Source organism: Vitis riparia, chromosome 10, assembly GCF_004353265.1.
Source record: "Vitis riparia cultivar Riparia Gloire de Montpellier isolate 1030 chromosome 10, EGFV_Vit.rip_1.0, whole genome shotgun sequence".
Taxonomy (NCBI): domain Eukaryota; kingdom Viridiplantae; phylum Streptophyta; class Magnoliopsida; order Vitales; family Vitaceae; genus Vitis; species Vitis riparia.
The window spans coordinates 4,777,409-4,798,203 of NC_048440.1; the positions used below are offsets into that span (position 1 = coordinate 4,777,409).

General features: G+C 33.0%; 1 protein-coding gene across 2 annotated transcripts; it reads left to right on the forward strand.

Annotated features, from left to right (window-relative positions):
• The first annotated feature begins 10,271 nt into the window (after nucleotides 1-10,271).
• LOC117923788 (protein argonaute 2-like) lies at nucleotides 10,272-15,939 on the forward strand. Of its 2 annotated transcripts, none has more exons than XM_034842237.1 (3): nucleotides 10,272-10,807; nucleotides 11,240-12,371; nucleotides 13,097-15,939. In XM_034842237.1, exons 1-3 carry the CDS (start codon nucleotides 10,474-10,476, stop codon nucleotides 14,541-14,543), a joined length of 2,913 nt encoding a protein of 970 aa, XP_034698128.1. In that variant the 5' UTR covers nucleotides 10,272-10,473; the 3' UTR covers nucleotides 14,544-15,939. The 2 variants fall into 2 exon arrangements, with proteins under 2 accessions (XP_034698128.1, XP_034698127.1); XM_034842236.1 differs by having other exon boundaries at nucleotides 10,273-10,807; nucleotides 11,237-12,371.
• Nucleotides 15,940-20,795: the final 4,856 nt, after the last annotated feature.

Sequence of the window (20,795 nt, forward strand, 5' to 3'; positions counted from 1 at the left end):
ATTCATAACTAGAAATTATGAAAGAGTTAGAAGCCAAATGAAAAATGTTAGGTTATTAAGCATAGCTAAAAGTATGTAATTATTATTATTCATACCCAAAAGTTATGAAAATGGGAATATTATGGTCTGTTTGGGAACTGTTTTTTAGAACAGTTTTTTGTTCTCAAGAATAAAAAACACAAGAAATATGTTTGACAACCAAAATTGTATTTTGTTTTTTGTTCTTAAGAACAAAAAATAGGGTGTTTTTTAAAGAACATTTTTTAGTTGTTTTATATTGGTTTCACTTGTTTTCTTAGGGATGTTTTAAGAAATAATTATACAAACATGTAAAATGATTAAAAATGAAAAACTACATATAAAAATTATTTTTAAAGCATATTTAAAAATATGAAAAGCAGATTAAAAACATTTTAAGTTTTCAAATAGATTTTTGTTCTCAAAAACTATTTTTTTTATAATTGTTTTCGAAAAAAATTATCCAATAAGGACTTAATATTTTTCATATTATACAAAGGATATATATCAATTGCTTTTTCTTCTTCTTTTTCACTAATTGAGAGGTGTAAATCTATTTATTATTGTGTGATTTGTGATTTGAATTTCTTTTTTATTTTTTTCCCTTTTTGTGAAACATGGAAAATGTAAATACGTTATTGCTATTTGTTACTCTCTCAATGTTGTTTAGAAGAATTTTAATATAATTAAAATTTATAATTATTTAAAAAGTATAATTATTTGAGGATATATTGATTTAATAAAATATTGATATTATATGAGGAGACTCCTCCACTCTATATACACTTATTAATAAAGAATTTGAAAATCAATAAGTTTTTTTAAATTGTTATTATATTTTATTTATTTTCAACCAACTATGAATTTTCCATCATTTAATGGGAGTTAAATTCATTTTATAATTATTCTTTATATAATTATTATTATTTTTACAATATTAGACTAATCTATATAAAGAATATTTCATAACCCAAAACTATGCAAATTTCATGTTTCTATAACAAAAATTTTCTTTGCAAAAAATTATTCAGCCTAAATTTATGTAAAAGCAAATATATGCAAAGTATCTCTTTTTTTTTTCTCACAATTGAGAATTATAAGAAAATGTTAATATTATATATTTTCTTATAGTTAGGAGCTATGAAAAATAAAGGTTTATTTTATAATTTATCAAGATTTAAGGCTATATAGAAAAATTATAAGCCCAAGTCATATATATATATATATATCATAACTAAAAGCTACGTAATTATTTCATTATTTTTATTATTTTATTATTGTTAATTGATATTATAAAATTTTAGTATCAGTAGTATTATTAGTTTATTTTTTTCATATAATTTGTATTATTAATTATTTTTTTCATGATTAAACTATATATGTGAAACCATATAAAGGTAAAAATTCTCTCAACTTACAACTATGAAGAACTATAGAAATATGATAAAATTTCATAATCTGAAGTTTTTATTGTATATATTCTTGTAAATATAATTTTATAATTGAAAGTTATGAAGGTATAGAATTTTCTGTTTTTAATTTAAATTATTAAAATTCTTAATTTTTTATGATTCAAATTTGATTTGATTGTATCCTCACTATTCTTTTTACTAACTATAACGGTTGAAATATATGAAATTGTACATTCCATTTTATGAAAAAATTAAATTACATTTTCAATATATGCATGTCATATTTATCACTTATGTACATATAATATCAAATGTTTGATAGATTTATTCTAGGATATATGTCACATCAATTATAAAACATATATAATAGTTAATGTTAATATATATATCAAGTAAACTTGATTGTAGGCTCCAAAAGAGAGAAAATTATGTCATCAATGGCATACAATTCCATGTGAATGATATCTTATATCTATTAGATCCAAAAGAATCTTATATGACCAACATGTAACCCTAGGTAAATAACAATATATCAACTCATTATAAGTCATATAGGCATTATAAAACCAAAAGTTTTTACTGAATGACTAATTTATCTATACCCTCGAAGGATAGTATGACATGTGTAAATCATTATTTTGTTGAGACAAATTTTCTTTCCGTTAGAAGGAGGAAGTCATTTCAAAAGAACAATGTAAAATTTCAAATTTTAAATGACCTTTAACATCATAAAGAATGATAAAGATTTAAAATCATGAATTATATAAGGATGTTTATATAGAAATAATTAGTCAAAACAAAAAGATTAAATACATAAAGAAAACATTGATTTTGTTGAATATAAATAGACCTAAAGAAGTTTAATGCTTAAAGATAATTGTTAGACTCCAGTGGATTGTTGTACAAAAGTGTAATCAAGATAAAACAAAGATTATAGCATAAGGTTTCCTATAAAGACTTTGTATTGATTCTCATAATGATTCAATCGAATGATTTATGGTCCTTGAAGGACTTGAAATATACTTTATAATATATATGGACTCATATATATGTTAAAATCTCATAAGGATTCAAAATACATGAAGCAACCTAGTCCTTAAATGATTAACATGCTTGAAGCAAATAATTCACTAAGAGATTACTATCAAAAGTAATAATTGAAAATCTTATAACATATTCTAGATAATGTCATATAATATACTTGATTAAATTATACCCTTGCATGGATTAAACTGAAGGTTTATAGTTGTTACAATCTTATTGGAACCCCTAAAAAGTTTATAATAGTGGTCAATTATATAGTTAAAGATTTTGGAATACCAAAATTTTATTTTGGCTTGCAAATCAAGCACTTTCCAAATAAAATGTTAGTCCATCATTAAGCATACACAAAAAGTTTTAAAGCGCTTTCATATGAACAAATTACACCTACTTAACTCCTTTATGATTGTTTGTTCACTTGAGAATAAATATATGTTTTATCGCAAAGAAGAAAATGAAGAAGTAGTTGGTTCAGACATATCTCAATGCAAATTGGCGCATTGAAGTATCTTGCAAGTTGACACATTGAAGTATCTTGCAAATTGACGCATTTTCTATCGATCTAATACCAAGATAAAGTTATGCCACTCAAAGACTTTGGGATGAAATTAAGCATGTATTACGATATCTTTGTGGAACAATTTATATGAGTTTATTTTATTTGACAAGTGCAAAATTGAATTGCTTTGATATATGGATATTGACTATCTTTCAAATCCCTATAAAACTTGATCTCAAATGGCGTATAGATTTACCTATGTTAGTACAACAACACCATGTAAATCAATCAAACAAATAATGGTAGCCACTGTTTCAAATCATTTAGAGATACTTTGAATTCATGAAGCAAGTCATGAATGTGTATGGCTAAAGTCAATGATCCAACATATACATGAATCATGTGGACTATCCTTTACCAGGTTATATAAAAATAATATTGTTTATATTGTACAAATTAAAGGAGGATTTATACAAGGTAATAAAACTAAGCAAATCTCTACCAAATTCTTTTATACTTATAAGCTCCAAGAGAATGGTGACATTAATGTTCAGAAGATTTGATCATGTGATAGTCTAGTAGATTTATTTACAAAAGCATTATCATCTATTACATTAAAAAGGTTAAGATACAACATTAGAATGCAAAAATTGAGAGATTTTCCACTTGAAACACTGAAGAAAACATAGTTATATTTATATGAGGAGGATAATACTAATATGGATATACTGCACTTTTTTTTTTTATCCAAGTTTTGTTCCATTGAATTTTATCGGCAAGGTTCTCAAATAGGTAGTTCTAATGGTCAAATCATTTAAAGACTATTGTACTTTTTTTTTCTTTCAATAGGGTTTTTCCGAGTAAGATTTTAACAAAACATATTTTTATGATCATCCAATGGGGGTGTGTGGACCCCGCATTTCGGCTCAATGCGTTTTCCACTCGATGGCGAAACTCGATTTTTGATTTGAAAAATTGATTTTACTTATAAAATCAAAAATGACTTGGAGTCGCCACTTATTTTTGTTTTATTTTTTAAAAGGGTAAACAAAATAAGAAAGAAAAACCCTAAGTGTGACTCCTCATTTGGAAAAGACGGTCTGCGAAAAACCGGATCAGGTTCGGGGGTCAGGTTACTTATCGGGAAGGTACGGTAAAAACCGTAGCACCCCTCTAAGTCCCTAAAGTCGGGTCTCTACTAATAAAATGAAGCAATCATGGCAATAGACGAGCAAATCAATGAGTACCCAGAATAAATCATGCACATGTGAGAAACAAGATATGCTTAGACAATTATCAGAGTGAAAGTAGGTGCGTACCTGGGCAACGAGCCACTGTGCGCTACCAAGAGAAAGGTTAGTGCACAATTAAGGAATAATAGCATACATGTCAAAGAGCAGGATAAATAATCATGTATGATAACCAAGTCAATTAATCAATTATAAAGTCATATATGTCGGGCCCCCACCAAAGCCCGTTTATTTTTGCATGAATTAATTCCATAAACTCCATTATTCGGAATTACGGGATTGAATCTATGCTTATTTCAAAACATTTAAAAAAACAGAAGAGTTATGAAAATTGCTTGCCAGAAAGAAAGATGACAGCAAAATTTTATTGGAAATGGGACTCTTGGGTGATTCTAAAAACTCTAAGGATGAAAGATAGGATGCTTTGAAATGGTTTTAAAGAAAGAAGTTATAAAACGAGGATCCGGACATGTCTAACGGGGGAAATTGAATTGCCTTCTTCTCCCATCCGAAGTCAGGCGTCGGATGTGAGATATCCAGAGAAAGCGGACTGTCGGCCGGACAGAATTCCGGATGCAAGGCATCCGGAGAAAGGAATGGCGGCCGGACAGAAATCTTTCTCGGGTGGAATGACGGTGGGGGCAGGGGTTCCAGATGTGAGACATCCGAAAAAGGTGAAAGGGCGGCGGGGGTAAGATCCGGATGTGAGACATCCGGAGAAGGCGGGACCTTTGGCGAACAGATTCCGGATGTGAGGCATCCGAAGAAGGTGGGACGCGGCCGGACAGATTTCGGATGAGAGACATCCAGAGAAAGGTAGGACGCGGCCAGACAGATCCCCGGATGCGAGGCATCCGGAGAAATGTGTGATGTTGGTTGGATAGGATTCCGGACGTAAGACATCCGGATAAGGTGGGGTGTTGGCCGGATAGGATTCCAGACGTGAGACATACAGATAAGGTGGGATGCTTGATTCCTGCAAGCTTGAGTGAGGAAATGGGTATGACGACCTAGAGAGAGAGGTGGATAGACGAACGAAGAGCATGGTGGATAAAGAAAAAAAAAAGACATGGGGATGAGACGACGACACGCTTGCATGGAATAGGGATAGGGGTCATGTAGAGTGAAGACATGTGCATGGACATGAACACAATGGGCAGGCCACCGGCAGACGTGCCTCCACGTCTAGCCGACGAATATGCCTGGTAGCATGCAACCTCGAGTATTTGCTGACTGTGAAAGCTTAGAGAAGACTAAAAAGGCCTGTTCTCATCATCACTGAAAACCCAGGTTTTAGCCACGAAGAGGCCATGGCTTGAAGCTTCACGGAAAGCAGCTGAGACTTTGGAGCCTTGAGTATGCACTCAGGGAGGAAAAGAAAACAAGGAGATAATAGGATAGCAACAAGAAGAAGAACATGAAGACTTTAACCAGTATATCGGACCCATTTCATCATTTCATCCATGGGTCCAACATGCAGTGAGTTAAGATGGAAAAATACTCGTCAGAATAGGGCATAAAACACAACAAACTCTTCCAACATTCAATCAATAATCACCAAAACAGAACAACCCAACAAGTAGAAGGGAAAAATCACTGAAAACCAGACTTGGACAGTCTACAAAAAAATGGAAAATATACAAAAAAACAAATGGCCATACCTGGAAATCTCCCTTCTCGGCTCTGTGTCCTGGACTCCTCCCAGCAACTCTACGCTCCTTTATTCTTAGCTTCTTCTTCAAGTTCAACCAATATTCCTTTCCTCTCTAGAACTCCCAGAAAAAAACTCCTCCGTTTTTCCTCTACTATCTTTTTCCTTTCTTTCTCTCTCGGTGTCTTCTCTTGCCAGCCACTCCTCTATAATGTTGTCACCTCAAACGATCTCTGCAGCGACCATTTTTCCTGCACCACCTCTTCTGCAGCCACCTTTCTGTCCTCTCATCCGCGCCTCCTGACGGCCTGCGGGACCCCTTCCAGAAAGCTCCTCCACGTGTCAAAGTCCTACTGCAGCTTCAAAAAGCGAGGTTGATTCCTTATGGTCACTAAGGATGTGACACGTGGCCCACTGGGATAGTGACACCTGGCTAAAAATGAGCTGTTGAAAAACGAACCCCAAATGGGGGTCTACAGGGTGCTATAAAATATAAGAATTTGTTGTCTTGTGGGAACTTGTGGATGATATCCATATTAATGTAAATCTTTTCTTAACTCTCTATAAAAAGGAGGACCTACTAATGAAAATATATTCTATTTTTCTTTAAAAATGCCAATTTATTTTTCTTTTAATTTCTCCTTCGAATTCTTTTATTTTACTACAATTTGAAGTTCATAAATTATTTTTAAATACTTCTTTAAACTTGTATCACTTATTTCTTTTCTCTTCTATTTAGAAATTGAAAATTTTCTTTCATATTTTCATAATAAATCAAATATAAAAGAAATTATTTTCTTTAATATTACTTTTCCTTTCTTTAATCCTTGCTTAGAAACATAGTGTAAATGAATTTATCATTTTCTTTCATTATTTATTTTAATCAAGGATTGGAAGGGGTATGGTTTTATGAAATGGTTAAGGTTCTATGAAATGGGAAAAAGAAATTTCCAATGCTATATACATATGGGTTCTTTTTAACCTTGTAGACGTGTTTTAAAGTTGTGATGACCCATTTGGGTGTAAAGCGGACAATATCTATATGGTTGGGTGAGGATCATTACAAATAGTATCAGAACCAGTTTCTAACCCCGATGTGGGGGTTTATTTGGCCTCGTGAGAGGTGTTTGTCTGCTTGGCCTTGCAATCTCAGGGGATATAATGAGGATGTTGTGTTTACGTGAGGGAGTGATTGTAATGTCCCACATTAGATAGGGGAAAAAAGTTCTTAACGCTATATATGTATGACCTCTTCTTAACCTTGTAAACACGTTTTAAAGATATAAGGCCCCTTTTGAGTGCAAAACAAACAATATCTACACAATCAGGTGCAAGGTATTAGAGTTGATCCTTGACCCTAATGTAGAGGTTTGTTCGGCTATATGAGGGGTGTTTGTCTGTTTAATCATACAATCCATTTGACACAACAAGGATGTTGTGTCTAGATGGGTGAATAATTATAACATCCCACATAGGATAGAGGAAAAAAAATCCTAGCTTTATATATGCATGAACTCCTCTTAACTTTGTAAAAGTATTTTAAAGTTGTGAGGATCCTTTTAAGCTTAGAGCAGACAATATCTACACAGTTGGGTGCAGGTCGTTACATGTATATTGTAAGAATATCATATTTGAGAAATATTCATTTTACTTTATGAAAGACTATATTTTAAGAACATCATATTTGAGAAATATACATTTTATAAATTTTAATTTATGAAAGACTATACCTCGAATTAGATGAAAATCACTTAGGCTATGATACTGCTCAAACTTCTTGAGTTAGGTTTGTTGCTGATTTTGATCTAATAATGTTAACTCGTGACTAGAAGCTTCATGTGTTGCCTTTGGGTACATGCACCAATGTGTAATCAAGGGAGTCCTTGATTACGCTCCTCTGATATTCAAGTTAGAATTATACTTAATAAAAGTTGATAAGAATGGATTGACATTAAGTTAAGGCGAGACATGAAACATGAGAGGGTACTAAAGTTTGAAACGAGTTTTAGTGTGTAGGAATAAACTTGACTTGCCTTCAAGTTTTAATCTTGCTTATATAATATTCACTTATAAATTTGAAGATTTAAAATTAATTATAGTCTACTTGGCCGTGTGATTTAAAAACAATTTTCTATTTTAAAAAAAAAAAAAATTTTTAAAAATTCCTAACAATGTTTGGTCATTGTTATCTGGAAACAGTTTTTGAAAACAAAGTGAAATAGATAACAATTTTCAGAAAACAAGTAGAAGTTATTTTCGTCCATTTTTAAACACAAAAGGAAAACATAGAAACTTTTTTAAAAACCATAAAAAAAAAAACAAGTAAAGTTGAACATGATATCATTCCATTTCTCTTTCCATGATTTAATATTGATATTGTAAATCTTAAAATATGACATTCCTTTAAATTACACGTATTTTTTTTTAATTTCTTTTAACTTTTCTACTATTTTTTATCAAGCAAATAATTTTAAATCAAATTTTACTTAATAAGTAAAATTTATTAATTTTAAACTCAAAAACTGATTTAACTAATACTAAAAAGTCATATAACTCAATAACATTAGTAAGTCATAGACCAAAATTTATTTTAAATATCTAAGTTAGTTTATTCTCTACATATATATATATATATATATATATATATATATATATATATATATATATATATATATATTATTATTATTATTATTAAGCAAATGGTTAATGTGTTGGATTCATTAACGAGTCTAATGATTTTTAATAATAATTTTAAAAATAAATAATGAATAAATTGATATCATAAATTTATGGACAAAAATTGATGTAAAACAACTTTATTGTTTCTCTTTTACATAGAATTATTATTTTATTTATTTATTTATTTATTTTTACTAGGCAAATGAACTCCAAATTAAATAAGACTTAATGGATTGTATTCATTAATGATTCTAGTAATTTTTAAAAATAACTTAAAACTCAAATAATGATCCAATCAATATAAGAAATTTATGAAAAAAATTGGTCTAAAATGACTTTATTATTTTTTCTTTTATATAGAATAATTATTTTCTATGTTTTTAACTAGACAAATAAGCTCCAAATTAAACAAAACTTAGTGTGTTGAATTTATTGACAAGTTTAGTAATTTTTCAAAATAATTTGAAACTCAAATAATAAACTCATTAATACAAAAAAATTATGGATAAAAATTGATTCATAATGACTACTTTTTTTTTTCATGCACATAATTATATTTATATAAATTTTATTTAAATCAACTTATGCTTCATATTTATTAATGTTTTTTAAAAATAATTTGAAACTCAAAAAACATATCTAATTATTAAAAAAAAAATTCATCAAAATTGATATATTATGAATATGATTTTACTGTTTTTCCTATACACACAAATATATATTTTGAATTCAGGTAAATAAATTATAAATTAAGTAAGACATAATTAATAATTTAAATTATATAATGAATTTTTAATTTTTTAAGAATAATTTTGAATTAAAAAATGATCTAATTAATTACATATTAAATAAAAACAGTATAGGATATTATGTATATGAAATGAAAAACTTGACTCATTTACGTGTTAAAAAAGTTAAACTTTATTTACGATTTATTTTAAATAAAATATTAATAAAAATTGTTATTATTCATTTTTAATAAATTTTTTTTTATGAAGATGTTAATATCCTTATGTTTGTAACATATATTAAAATAGTATATATTTCTTTTATAAAAATATAATTTATGATTTTATTATAATATTATTATTCATATTTTACAAAAAAAAATATTTTTAAAATTTATTTATAATTATAAAACTATTTTCATTTTTAATTAGATTTGATTTAAATTTAATATATATTATATAAATTGAATTTGCAACATTTTTATAAAACCAAAATAAATAAATAAAATTTTAAAAACAACTTATCTAAACAAATTTTTTGTTTTTTATTTTTAAAAATAACTTGTCAAATACTCTTGTTCTCATAAAACACTGTAAAGCTATTTTTTGACTTAAAAATAGTTTTTAAAAACAAGTTTTAAATAAAATGGCCAAACATGTCCTTATTTTGTGTGAATCCCATTATTTCAAATGTATGTTGCTAGGTAAATCCATTTATTATTTGGAGTGAAAATTTTTATTTTGTTTTTTATGAACTTAATTTAATTTCCATAGATTTGCATTACTATGTGAGAATCAAAATCCACAAAAATGAGTAGAATTATCTTCCTTTTTTTTCAAGTTAAATATTGTTAACCGGTATTAAATATCTACCAAACGGCGACAAAACCAACAGAACCAACAAAAGCATGCTGCTTGTGCGAGTGAGGGAGAATTTGTTCTTTACTCCCCAACCACACCAAATTCCTCATCGTATTGGGTTAGTCGAACTTTCTGGAGCTTCACAGAAACTTCCCAAAAGTCCATGCTTACCCTGCACGCAGTCGATGCTTACCCAGCAAGTAAAGGAGGGCAAGTCCGTCCTTTCAGCCTCTCTCTCCCGCATTCGTACCGGTTTTCACTCTCCTTTAGATACTCCATCCTCTAACAAGGCACGCGTTACAGTCTAGACGTTATTGATTACTCGTTTGCTGAAATGGAGGGTCGTGGAGGAAGAGGAAGAGGAAGAGGAAGGGGAGATGGTGGTGGAGGCGGTTCCGGATGGAGAGGGAGAGGGAGAGGGAGAGGGTGGGGACAGCCCACTCAGCCGTGGAGGCCCTCCAATCCGGTCGGACAGCCGGTTCAACGGTGGGTTCCCAACCCGGTCCAACAACCACAACCTCCAACAATCGCGCCGGCAACAGCTGCTCCGGTCGGACAGCCGGTTCAACTGTGGGTTCCCAACCCGGTCCAACAACCACAACGTCCAACATTCGTGCCGGCAACAGCTGCTACGGTGGAGTTGCCGACTTCTTCTCATCATGACAAAGGTTCGGAATTCAATTCTTTTTATTGACTCTGTTTTTTTACGTTACCCCTGTGTGAATAGAATTGGTGGGAATTAGTAGACAGTTTTAGGTTTACGAGTCTAGACACCTAGGGATAATGTCTGAGATCTGAAATTACCGATTATTAATTAAGTCTTTATTTATTTTTTGATATCAAGGAATTGCTGGATGTGTCTTTGAGTTGATCATAGCTACAATATTAGTTATGGTGGTTTGATTGATTAAAGGGGTTTAATCTATAATTATGATATCAAAGTTTTGATACTCCAAGTCAAGTGTGAGTGTGCCCAGAAATTGTTCAGTATCAAATGCTCCATGGCTAATGTGTTTTTCTTAATCAAATGTTTTTTTTTTATTTTTTATTGTAAACAAGTTATCCTCGTGTGAATTTACATGAGTTGTCTATGGCAGAAGCTGGGGACAAGCGTATTCCTATGAGAAGGCCGGACAAAGGTGGCACCAATGCTGTCAGATCTGTTTCACTTCGTGTGAATCATTTTCCTGTCAAGTTCAAGTCTAATAGGCTCATAATGCATTATGATGTTGATATTAAACCAGAGGCTCCGCCCAAGGGTCGTGCAGTAAAGATATCAAAGGCCACTTTGTATATGATACGAGAAAAGCTCTGTGTTGATCACCCCTCACAGTTTCCTACATCAAAGATTGCTTATGATGGTGAGAAGAACATTTTTAGTGCTGTTGAGCTTCCCACTGGGAAATTTAAGGTGGAGATCTCTGGAGGAGAAGAGATGAAGGTTTGTTTGTTCATTGTCACTATAAATCTGGTGAAGCAACTTGAGCTTCAAAAGTTGAGTGATTACTTAAGCGGGGTACTCTCCTTTGTTCCCCGTGATATATTACAAGGTATGGATGTGGTAATGAAGGAGAATCCTGCTAGACATATGATATCTTCTGGTCGGAGCTTTTACCAATTTAAAGACTCAGGAAAAGACGAGCTGGGATATGGTATTATAGCTTCTAGAGGATTTCAACATAGTCTCAAACCCACTGCCCAGGGTCTATCCTTGTGCTTGGACTACTCGGTTGTGCCATTTTTTAATCCAATTTCGGTTTTAGAGTTCCTAAAGGAGCATGTTCGTGGCTTCTCCTTACGAGAGTTTAAGAGATACAGGAGTAAGGTTGAGGCTACCTTAAAGGGATTGAAAGTTAGAGTGACTCACCGTAATACAGGTCAAAAGTTCATTATTGCAGGTTTAACTAGTCAAGACACGCGAAATCTGTCATTTCTTGCTGAAGATCCAGAACGCAAAGTTTTGCCAAAGAAAGTAATCCTTGTTGATTATTTCTATGAAAAGTATGGCAAGGATATTGTGCACAAGGATATTCCCTGCTTAGATGTGGGAAAAAACAATAGGAATAACTATGTACCAATGGAATTCTGCACTTTGGTTGAGGGGCAGAGGTATACAAAAGAGATTTTGGATAAAGATGCTGCTCAGGGGCTGAAACGTGAGCAACTTCCTACACCAGTTGTTAGAGAAAGCAAAATATGTGCAATGGTGCAGGCAAACGATGGACCATGCGGGTACATAATTGTGAACCTTCAGCTTTTTCATTCTAATAAACAGATGTGAATTTCCATAGTTTCTTTTTAAAATTTCCTAATTTCTACTCAAGAGATAATAAGTTGAGGTGAATGGCTGCAACTTTTTGTGTGAAGGTAGTTGCTCTTGCTTATGCAATTCCTTGGTTCATTATCAATGAAAAATTGTTTTTTATTATTTTTTTTCATCCATAAAGCATCTCAATTTTGTATTTGGTTTTGATGTGGTGAAACCAACACAAGATCTCATGCCAAACTTTAGTGATTTGAATTATGCATCAATTTTTTTTATTAGTTATTATTGAGTTACTTTCCCATTTTTAAAGGCCTGATTCATGAATACATTTTGACATTTCATCAAGAACAGCCGTAGCTTCTGCTTAGTCAAAAAGTGCATCTTGGCCCATGGCAGTTGGGGGGTTTCAAGAACATGTGTTTGGCACTGAGATTTTTAGTCCATAATGATAATTGTTATTATTTGCCCCTTACATAGGTTCTCATAACCATTTAATATGAGATAAAGTTAACACTTGTAGCACCCAAAAGTTATAGTAACTTTACATTCATCAGTAGAAAAGATAGGTTCTCATAACCATTTAATATGAGATAAAGTTAACACTTGTAGAGTTGGATGTGCTGATGGATTCAACTAAATTATTTGCATTGTGTTTTTTTATGTTTCTAATTTTTGTTACTCTTGTTGGCAGGGGAGGTATCATTGACAGTTTTGGCATTGATGTAAACAAGAACATGACAGCACTTGCAGGACGAGTCATTGGGCCACCAGAGTTGAAGTTAGGAGACCCTTCCGAGGGCAAGGTGAACAAGTTAACTGTGGATAAGGACAAATGCCAGTGGAATTTGGTTGGAAAATTGGTCGTGAAAGGCATACCAGTTGACCACTGGGCTGTGGTGGACTTCACTGCGTACGAGCAGTACAACAGGCTGAATACCGGGCAATTTATTTCAGGATTTATTAGGCGGTGTGGAAAGTTAGGAATCCAAATGCGGAATCCTCTTTTCTGTGAAACTGCCAACATGCATGCCTTCAGAGAATTCCCTGTGCTACGGGAGCTGCTCGACAAGGTTTACAAAAAAGCAAGATGCCAATTACAAATTCTTGTGTGTGTCATGGCTAGGAGGGATGCTGGCTATGGATATCTTAAGTGGTTCTCTGAGACCAGATTGGGGATGGTTACTCAATGTTGTTTGTCCGGCCCCGCCAACAAAGTCAGTGATCAGTATCTTGCCAATCTTGCTCTCAAGTTGAACGCTAAGCTAGGGGGCAGCAATGTAGAGCTTATAGAAAGACTTCCACGGTTTGAAGGTGAAGGACATGTGATGTTTATTGGTGCTGATGTCAATCACCCAGGCTCTCAGAACACAACTAGTCCATCAATAGCGGCTGTTGTTGCCACAGTGAATTGGCCTGCAGCAAACCGCTATGCAGCTCGAATTCGCCCACAAGCCCATCGAATGGAGAAGATTCAGAATTTTGGGGCGATGTGCCTGGAGCTTGTTGAGGCTTATGTTCAGGCAAATAAAGTCAAGCCAGAGAAGATTGTGGTGTTCCGTGATGGTGTAAGTGAGGGCCAATTTGACATGGTTCTGAATGAAGAATTACTTGATCTCAAGAGAGCAATCCAGGGGGGAAATTACTGCCCGACCATTACTCTTATTGTGGCCCGGAAGAGACACCTAACCCGGTTGTTTCCTAAGGTAAATGATCGGAGCTTTAATGGGAATGTGCCTCCAGGCACTGTTGTGGACACAACAGTGGTCCACCTATCTGAGTTCGACTTCTATCTTTGCAGCCACTATGGTACACTTGGGACAAGCAAACCCACGCACTATCATGTCCTACACGATGAGCACAGGTTTAGTTCTGACCAGATCCAGAAGCTTATCTATAACTTGTGTTTCACCTTTGCTCGGTGTACAAAACCTGTCTCGCTGGTCCCACCAGTGTACTATGCTGACCTTGCTGCCTATAGAGGAAGGCTGTACTATGATGCAATTGTGGCAGAGGTTGGAGCTTCAGCTGCAACTTCATCATCAGTCGCCTCACCATCATCATCATCGGCTGGAGCTTGGCCCAATGACGGGCTTTACCGTCTGCATGGTGCTCTGGAGAACATGATGTTTTTCATCTGAAAAGAATCATGGATCCGGATCTCCTTTTCTACTTGCTGTACTGAAGAAGAAGGTTCTACATATCTGGTGAAAAGGCCTGTAGCAGCTTCAACAACAACCTCCTTTCCTATGCATAAATTAGTAAAGGAGTTTGTGCGTGAATCTAATGGGTGTCTAGTGATGTTAGTTGTCATGGCCAATGCTGGCCATATGCTAACATTTTCACCGTGTTTGGACATGTCTGTTTTGTTGTCATTCCAAGCGTGTTTGTGAGTTGTATTTACTGTTGTGTGTGTTCATGTATTACAGGGTTTGCAGGGTTGTGATGTGATGTTTTTAGGTTGTTCTGGTCTGCACTACGTCTTTCTTCAATGAGTTTCTACTTTGTTAAGTGCCTAATGCTACAATGACCTCGTTTTTTTTCTTCTTTTTTTTTTTTCTTTGAGTCGAGTGAATTACGTGAATCCAAGCCACTTGTTTTCTTTTCTCGTCTTTTGCAACCACGACGGTATTTCAACGAACATGTATGTGTAGACCCCCAATTTTAGACAGACCATTTTTTTTTTACCATCTTTTGGAGGCTTTTAGACACTTCTAGAGAGGGACCTTAGCTGGGGAGGACACGTGGCATAGGAGGATATTCTGGTGGTTTGTTGAGAGCAGAGAGAGATATAGGCTGGGGGAGTGACATGTGGCAGTGGGATTCTCTGGCCGTTAGAACTTTTCCTGTAGTCTTGGAGGGCAAGAAAGAGAGAAGCGGAGAAGGGAGGGAGGATTTTTTTCAGCAGATTGGGGAGTTTTAGAGAGGGAGCATGTCAGCAGATTGGGGGAGTTTGAGAGAGAGTGAGGCTGTTAGAGAGAGTGGGATGGTTGGACAGTAAGAGGGTGACACGCTTCTGGGAGGGGGGATTTTTGGGTGTCTTGGGCAGCAAGAAAATTTCAGAGAGCAGAGGCAGGCAGAGGATGGTTGGAGGTTTTTGAAGAGGAACGGTGAGAGAGTGCTGTTGAAGGAGCGGGGTGATATTCTGGGTTTTAGAGAGAAAACTTGAGGATTTTTCTGGTGAAGGTCTGTTTCGAGAGAGGTGCAGAGAGAGGCTTGGGAAGCAAGAAAGGAGGCAGAGCAGAAGAAAAGGAGAGGAAAACCAGACCTGGAAGCAGAGGGGGAGCTGGAGCAGAGAGGGGAGCAAAGAGGAAGCAGGGGGAGTTGGAGATTTCTTCTGAGGTTTTAGAGATGAGAGCTTGGTCGAAGCCAAGCAGATCAGTATGATTATCGGGTCTCCCATTTTCTACTGTTCTCATTTCTTTCCCTGTATATCTATATCTATGGATGTTATTTGATGCTTTGATATAGACACCAGATGCCAGATTTCATCTTGTTGATCATTGGTTAGCTATGGACATGTCATTGGTTTACTCATCTTTTTCCTTTGTGTTAAGTTTGGGGAATGAATCTGATTGAAGACTTGTTGTTGCTTGATGTTTGGGGAATCATATTTTAGTTTCTTTAATTTCATCTTGGAACGCTCAATTGTTCCAAGCCCATGGACAAATAATGAAATGTGGCTTTTTTGGCTGCCTACTCCTTGTCTTCCTCTTCTCTGTTTCTTTTGGGTTTCATTTCAATATTTCTGCATCTCTTTCCTTTACCCTTCTCCACTGCCATTCACTCCTCCCCCACCACCTCAATCCATGCCAATGTCGCCACAAACTGTGATTCTGATAGCCCTCCAGTGCTCTGTCTCAAAGATGATTCCTGCTTCTGATTAGGGCAGTTTCTTTAACTCTTGGACGTGTTTTCTCCGACCTAAGAATTATAGGTCCAGACTATGTCCCTGGTGAGAAGAATGATCAGTATGTCAAGAGTGTGCAGAGGATTGTTATTTGGATGGGAAAGAAACAGGAAATTGTTGAGGATGTGCCCTATGGAAACACTGTTGCTATGGTTGATTCGGATCAGTTCATCACTAAGGATGCTACATTGATCAATTGAGAAGGAACTAATGCATGGGAATTTGCTTCTGAATTAATTGGTGGCCTGTACTCTTCCTCGGCATGGTGTGGACAATGTAAGAAGCTAGTTCCTGAGTGGAAAAAGGTTTCTAATAACTTGAAGGGGACAGATGGCGATTACGTGGAAAGTGGCTCTTGCCCTAGGCTATTGGTTGCATGGCAATATTGAAGTCATCTGAGATGGCTTATGTGACTTGTTTAAAACTGGCTAATGTGTGTATGAAGGTGAGTTTGTCTACAAAGCAGAGGGATGTTTGGGTGAGTAAATAAGGAAACTTGAAGATATTTCTATCCATGAAGTGTAATCTGCTGATGATATATTAAACATTGCCAGTACCTTACGGGCAATGCCAGAAGTTGATCCCGAAACACCGAAGATAGAGGGCTAACTGAAGACCTTTCAGATTGACTTCAGATTTTCGGAACGTACTTTAATTGTAACTGAAATCCATGAGCATCCGAGGCACAACATGCAAGTGAAGTCACATCAAGCAGAGGGCTTCGTTTTTCTGGTAAGCAACTTGGTGGCAGAAAATCCCTGGGATTGCATTCTGGTTCATGCTCCAGACCTTGAAAGTCTGAAATGGCCTCAGTCATATAGTCCTATAAAATTTGTGAGCCATGCAAGGCAAAAGGGTTGGGTCTGGAAAAGGAAATTAATGGATTTCAAATGACGTAAAGCAGCAGATACCTGTTGGATTACTAGAGCTGGGAGACGCTATTTTCCTACGTCTATCAGGCTTGACACAATCTGGATTGTCGAATGTTGGCAAGGATCATTTGCAAGCATCCATTCTTGCATAGGGAGCTGGCAGGAATTCTTGTCATACCTGATCCATTAAAACCTGGTGTTGGTGGTGTGAAATCTGTCCAACCCGCATATGGGGCAGACCTGAGTTCTAAGCAGGGCTCTTATCATGGATGATAAGAACTGAAATGACAAACCTATTTGTTTTCTTTTAGTCATTTAAATTATTGGTCTCTGCTAATCACTTCTATAGATGAACTTTTTTTTTTTTTTGCTTTTTTAGTCATCTATACTTATAATTTTATGTTAATATCAAAATTTATTATAGCAACTTTAGAGATCAAATTCGTAAAATATCAATAATTTAATATTTGAAAAAATAATTTTAATTATTAATTTTAAATGTTAGTAATAATTTATACCATATTATTTCATTCTTGACTTTTTTTTTAATATAAACTTTAAGGGTTAAGTCGAGTACATTCACTTTCAAAATGTAATTAATGATTGTGAAAATTTGATTTTATTATTTTAAATACACACAACTTTTGTGAACTATTTTTTACCATATTCAGTGAAATAAATTAAATTAAATTCGTGAGTTTCCTATATAATTTGTTATTAAGAAATAGTTTGATGATAAATTATTTCCTTTAAATAATTTATAAATAAATTTAAATTAATTAAAATATTATATAAAATGATACAACATACTAATAATTTAGCCACAATTATGGTATTAATCCATAAATAATATTCATAAATAGCTATATCAAGTATATTGTAATGTATTATAATATTAATATAAGATTATTCTTCATGTTTTTAAAATTATTTTATAGTTTTTATAATTAACTTTAAATTGTATTGGTATTAATCTTACTTCTATCTTATTTTTAAAGTTAACTTTAAGTTTTCCGTTGACTAATTCAAATAAATTCTTTAAATTCAAAATTTATTAAAGTAAATTAAGAGATGTATAATATTAATAATGTAATATTTGAAAATTAATTTTTTATTTTCATTAAGTAGTAATGATATGGATATGAGAGAGATATAAATAATTAAATGTTTAAAAATCAATTTTATTTATTAATTGTTAATAATTAATAATGACGATATCATATCTCTTCATATTTGAGTTATTTCAAAGGAATGATCTTTTTTTTTTAATTCTTTAAATTCAAATTTTCATATTCATGTGATTCAAATTCTTTAAACTTAAATTTTAATGATGTCATGGGTTGGAATATATATATAATTAAAACATGTGGTTACTATTCACATCAGAAGTTAAAAAGTTAACAATAACTCATTGATTGTTTGTATTGTTTAAGATTCTTATTTTTCTTATTTAAGGAGGTTTGATCCTCAGTCGTAGGCAGATCGAATTTTAAGCTCCTTAAGCTTTCCTTTCTCTCTTTTTTCTCTCTCAAGATGTAAGCTTTTTAGTTGAAGTTTTCCTTTCTTCTTTCATCTCCTATCACTCCATTGTAAGTTCTCTCCTAAATATGTACGCTTTCAATTTTTTTGTAGTATATGAATTTTACGTTTTAAGTTTTAAGTTCCTTTATTTTAAATTATAGCCCCAAATCATATATATATATATATATAGAAGTTGTCATAACTAAAAACTATGTAATTATTTCATTATTTTTATTATTTAATTATTGTTAATTAATATTATAAAATTTTAGTATCATTTGTATTATTGGTTTATTTTTTTCATATAATTTGTATTATTTGTTATTTTTTTCATGATTAAACTATATATGTGAAATCATATAAAGGTAAAAATTCACTCAACCTACGATTATAAAGAATTATAGAAATATGATAAATTTTCATAGCCTGAAGTTTTTATGTAAATATTATTGTCACTACAAGAAAAATGGGTCTTCATTGACAGTTTTTCATCGTCAAGATAAGGTATATCTATTAAGGTAGATCGGTATTCACATATGTCATCTATGCCAGTGTCAAGAAATTATAAAAGCTAGCTTGACATATGCATATGTTAAGGTAGACCTTATTTTTATCAATGTCGGAATCTTATTAATATGACATATGTTAATATTTCTTCCACTTCAGTCAGGGTTAGATTAAACATATGTGAAGGTTGACTCATTGTTTTGTCAAAATTATGTTCAATATATGTTAAGTTTAAGTATGATATATGTCAATGTTGTTTTATATGCTTTTAAATTTAATTTACACATATGTCAAAGATGTGTTTTTTTTTTTCCCAAAATTGAAATTTTAATATGTTAAGGTTCCTTTATTCTTATGTCAAGGAATATAGTTTCTTTTATGTCAAGATTTCTTTATTCATATATCAAGGAAATTGTTTTATTTCATATCAAGGTTGCATATGGAACATGTCAACAACTTAACCTGTTGCCCAAATGATCTGCATCAAAATTGAACCTATATATTGTGTATATATATATAGATAAAGTACATGAATGTATAAAATATATATATTTTTTAAAATATGAACATGTAAGCAAATATATTGACAAAAAAAAATTTTAATATTTGTGCATAATCTTGTATTATCATCACATACATCCAAAAAAAGGCAAATATGTACCCAAAAATCCAATAGTTATAGATGATAAATAGAATGTATGCATGATCTTATGCCTTCAAAAGTATTGTAACTGCTGCAAATGCCACCTAACCTTCTACAAGTAGGAAAAAAACATCAGTATATGTTTATATTTGAAAGATTAATAAAAAGATATAAACATGTATCCAAATTGTTAGAAAAATTAGGCTAATCCAACCTATGGTAATCACCCTAGAGGGGGGAGGGGGGAGGGAGGAGGGGAGTGAATAGGGTATGGTCTCTCTTTGTACATTTAAATTGCAAGAGATAATTATATGCAAATATATAATAAAATAATATAAAAACAATTGCATATAAATTAAGAGAATAGGGAAGAGAAAATGCAAACACAATATTTTTATAGTGGTTCGACGCAACTCAACCTACGTCTACTATCTTATAACTTCAATCCTAAGCTTGACGTTCCACTATTTCAAGGCTTTTAAACCAAGCCTTCAAGCAATACAATTAGATTATGGTTCCAATCCACCCTGTTGGACTTTTGGCTCTAAGCACCCTTTACAATCCTCAAGAGATACCCCACTCTTGAACAACCTCTCAAGTGATACCCCACACTTGAGAATCTCTAAGTGATACCTCACTCTTAAACAACCCCTCAAGTGATACTCCTCACTTGAAAATCCCTAAGTGATACCTCACACTTAGACTTTTCTTCTCAAAGATTTACAAATGATTTCACAAAATCCTAGTACAAAACTTTAGGCTCAAATGATACAAGAAAACTAGGATTGAATGGTGTACTAATGATATGCAAGTTTCAGAACAATGGTGCACTAAGAAATACTCTCCCAAGGTTCAAATATATTCAAGAAAGGTTTAAGAAGGTTAAGCTCATGAAACAATGAAGATTTGGAGTCTTTTTATAGAGGAAAAAGGCTAAACT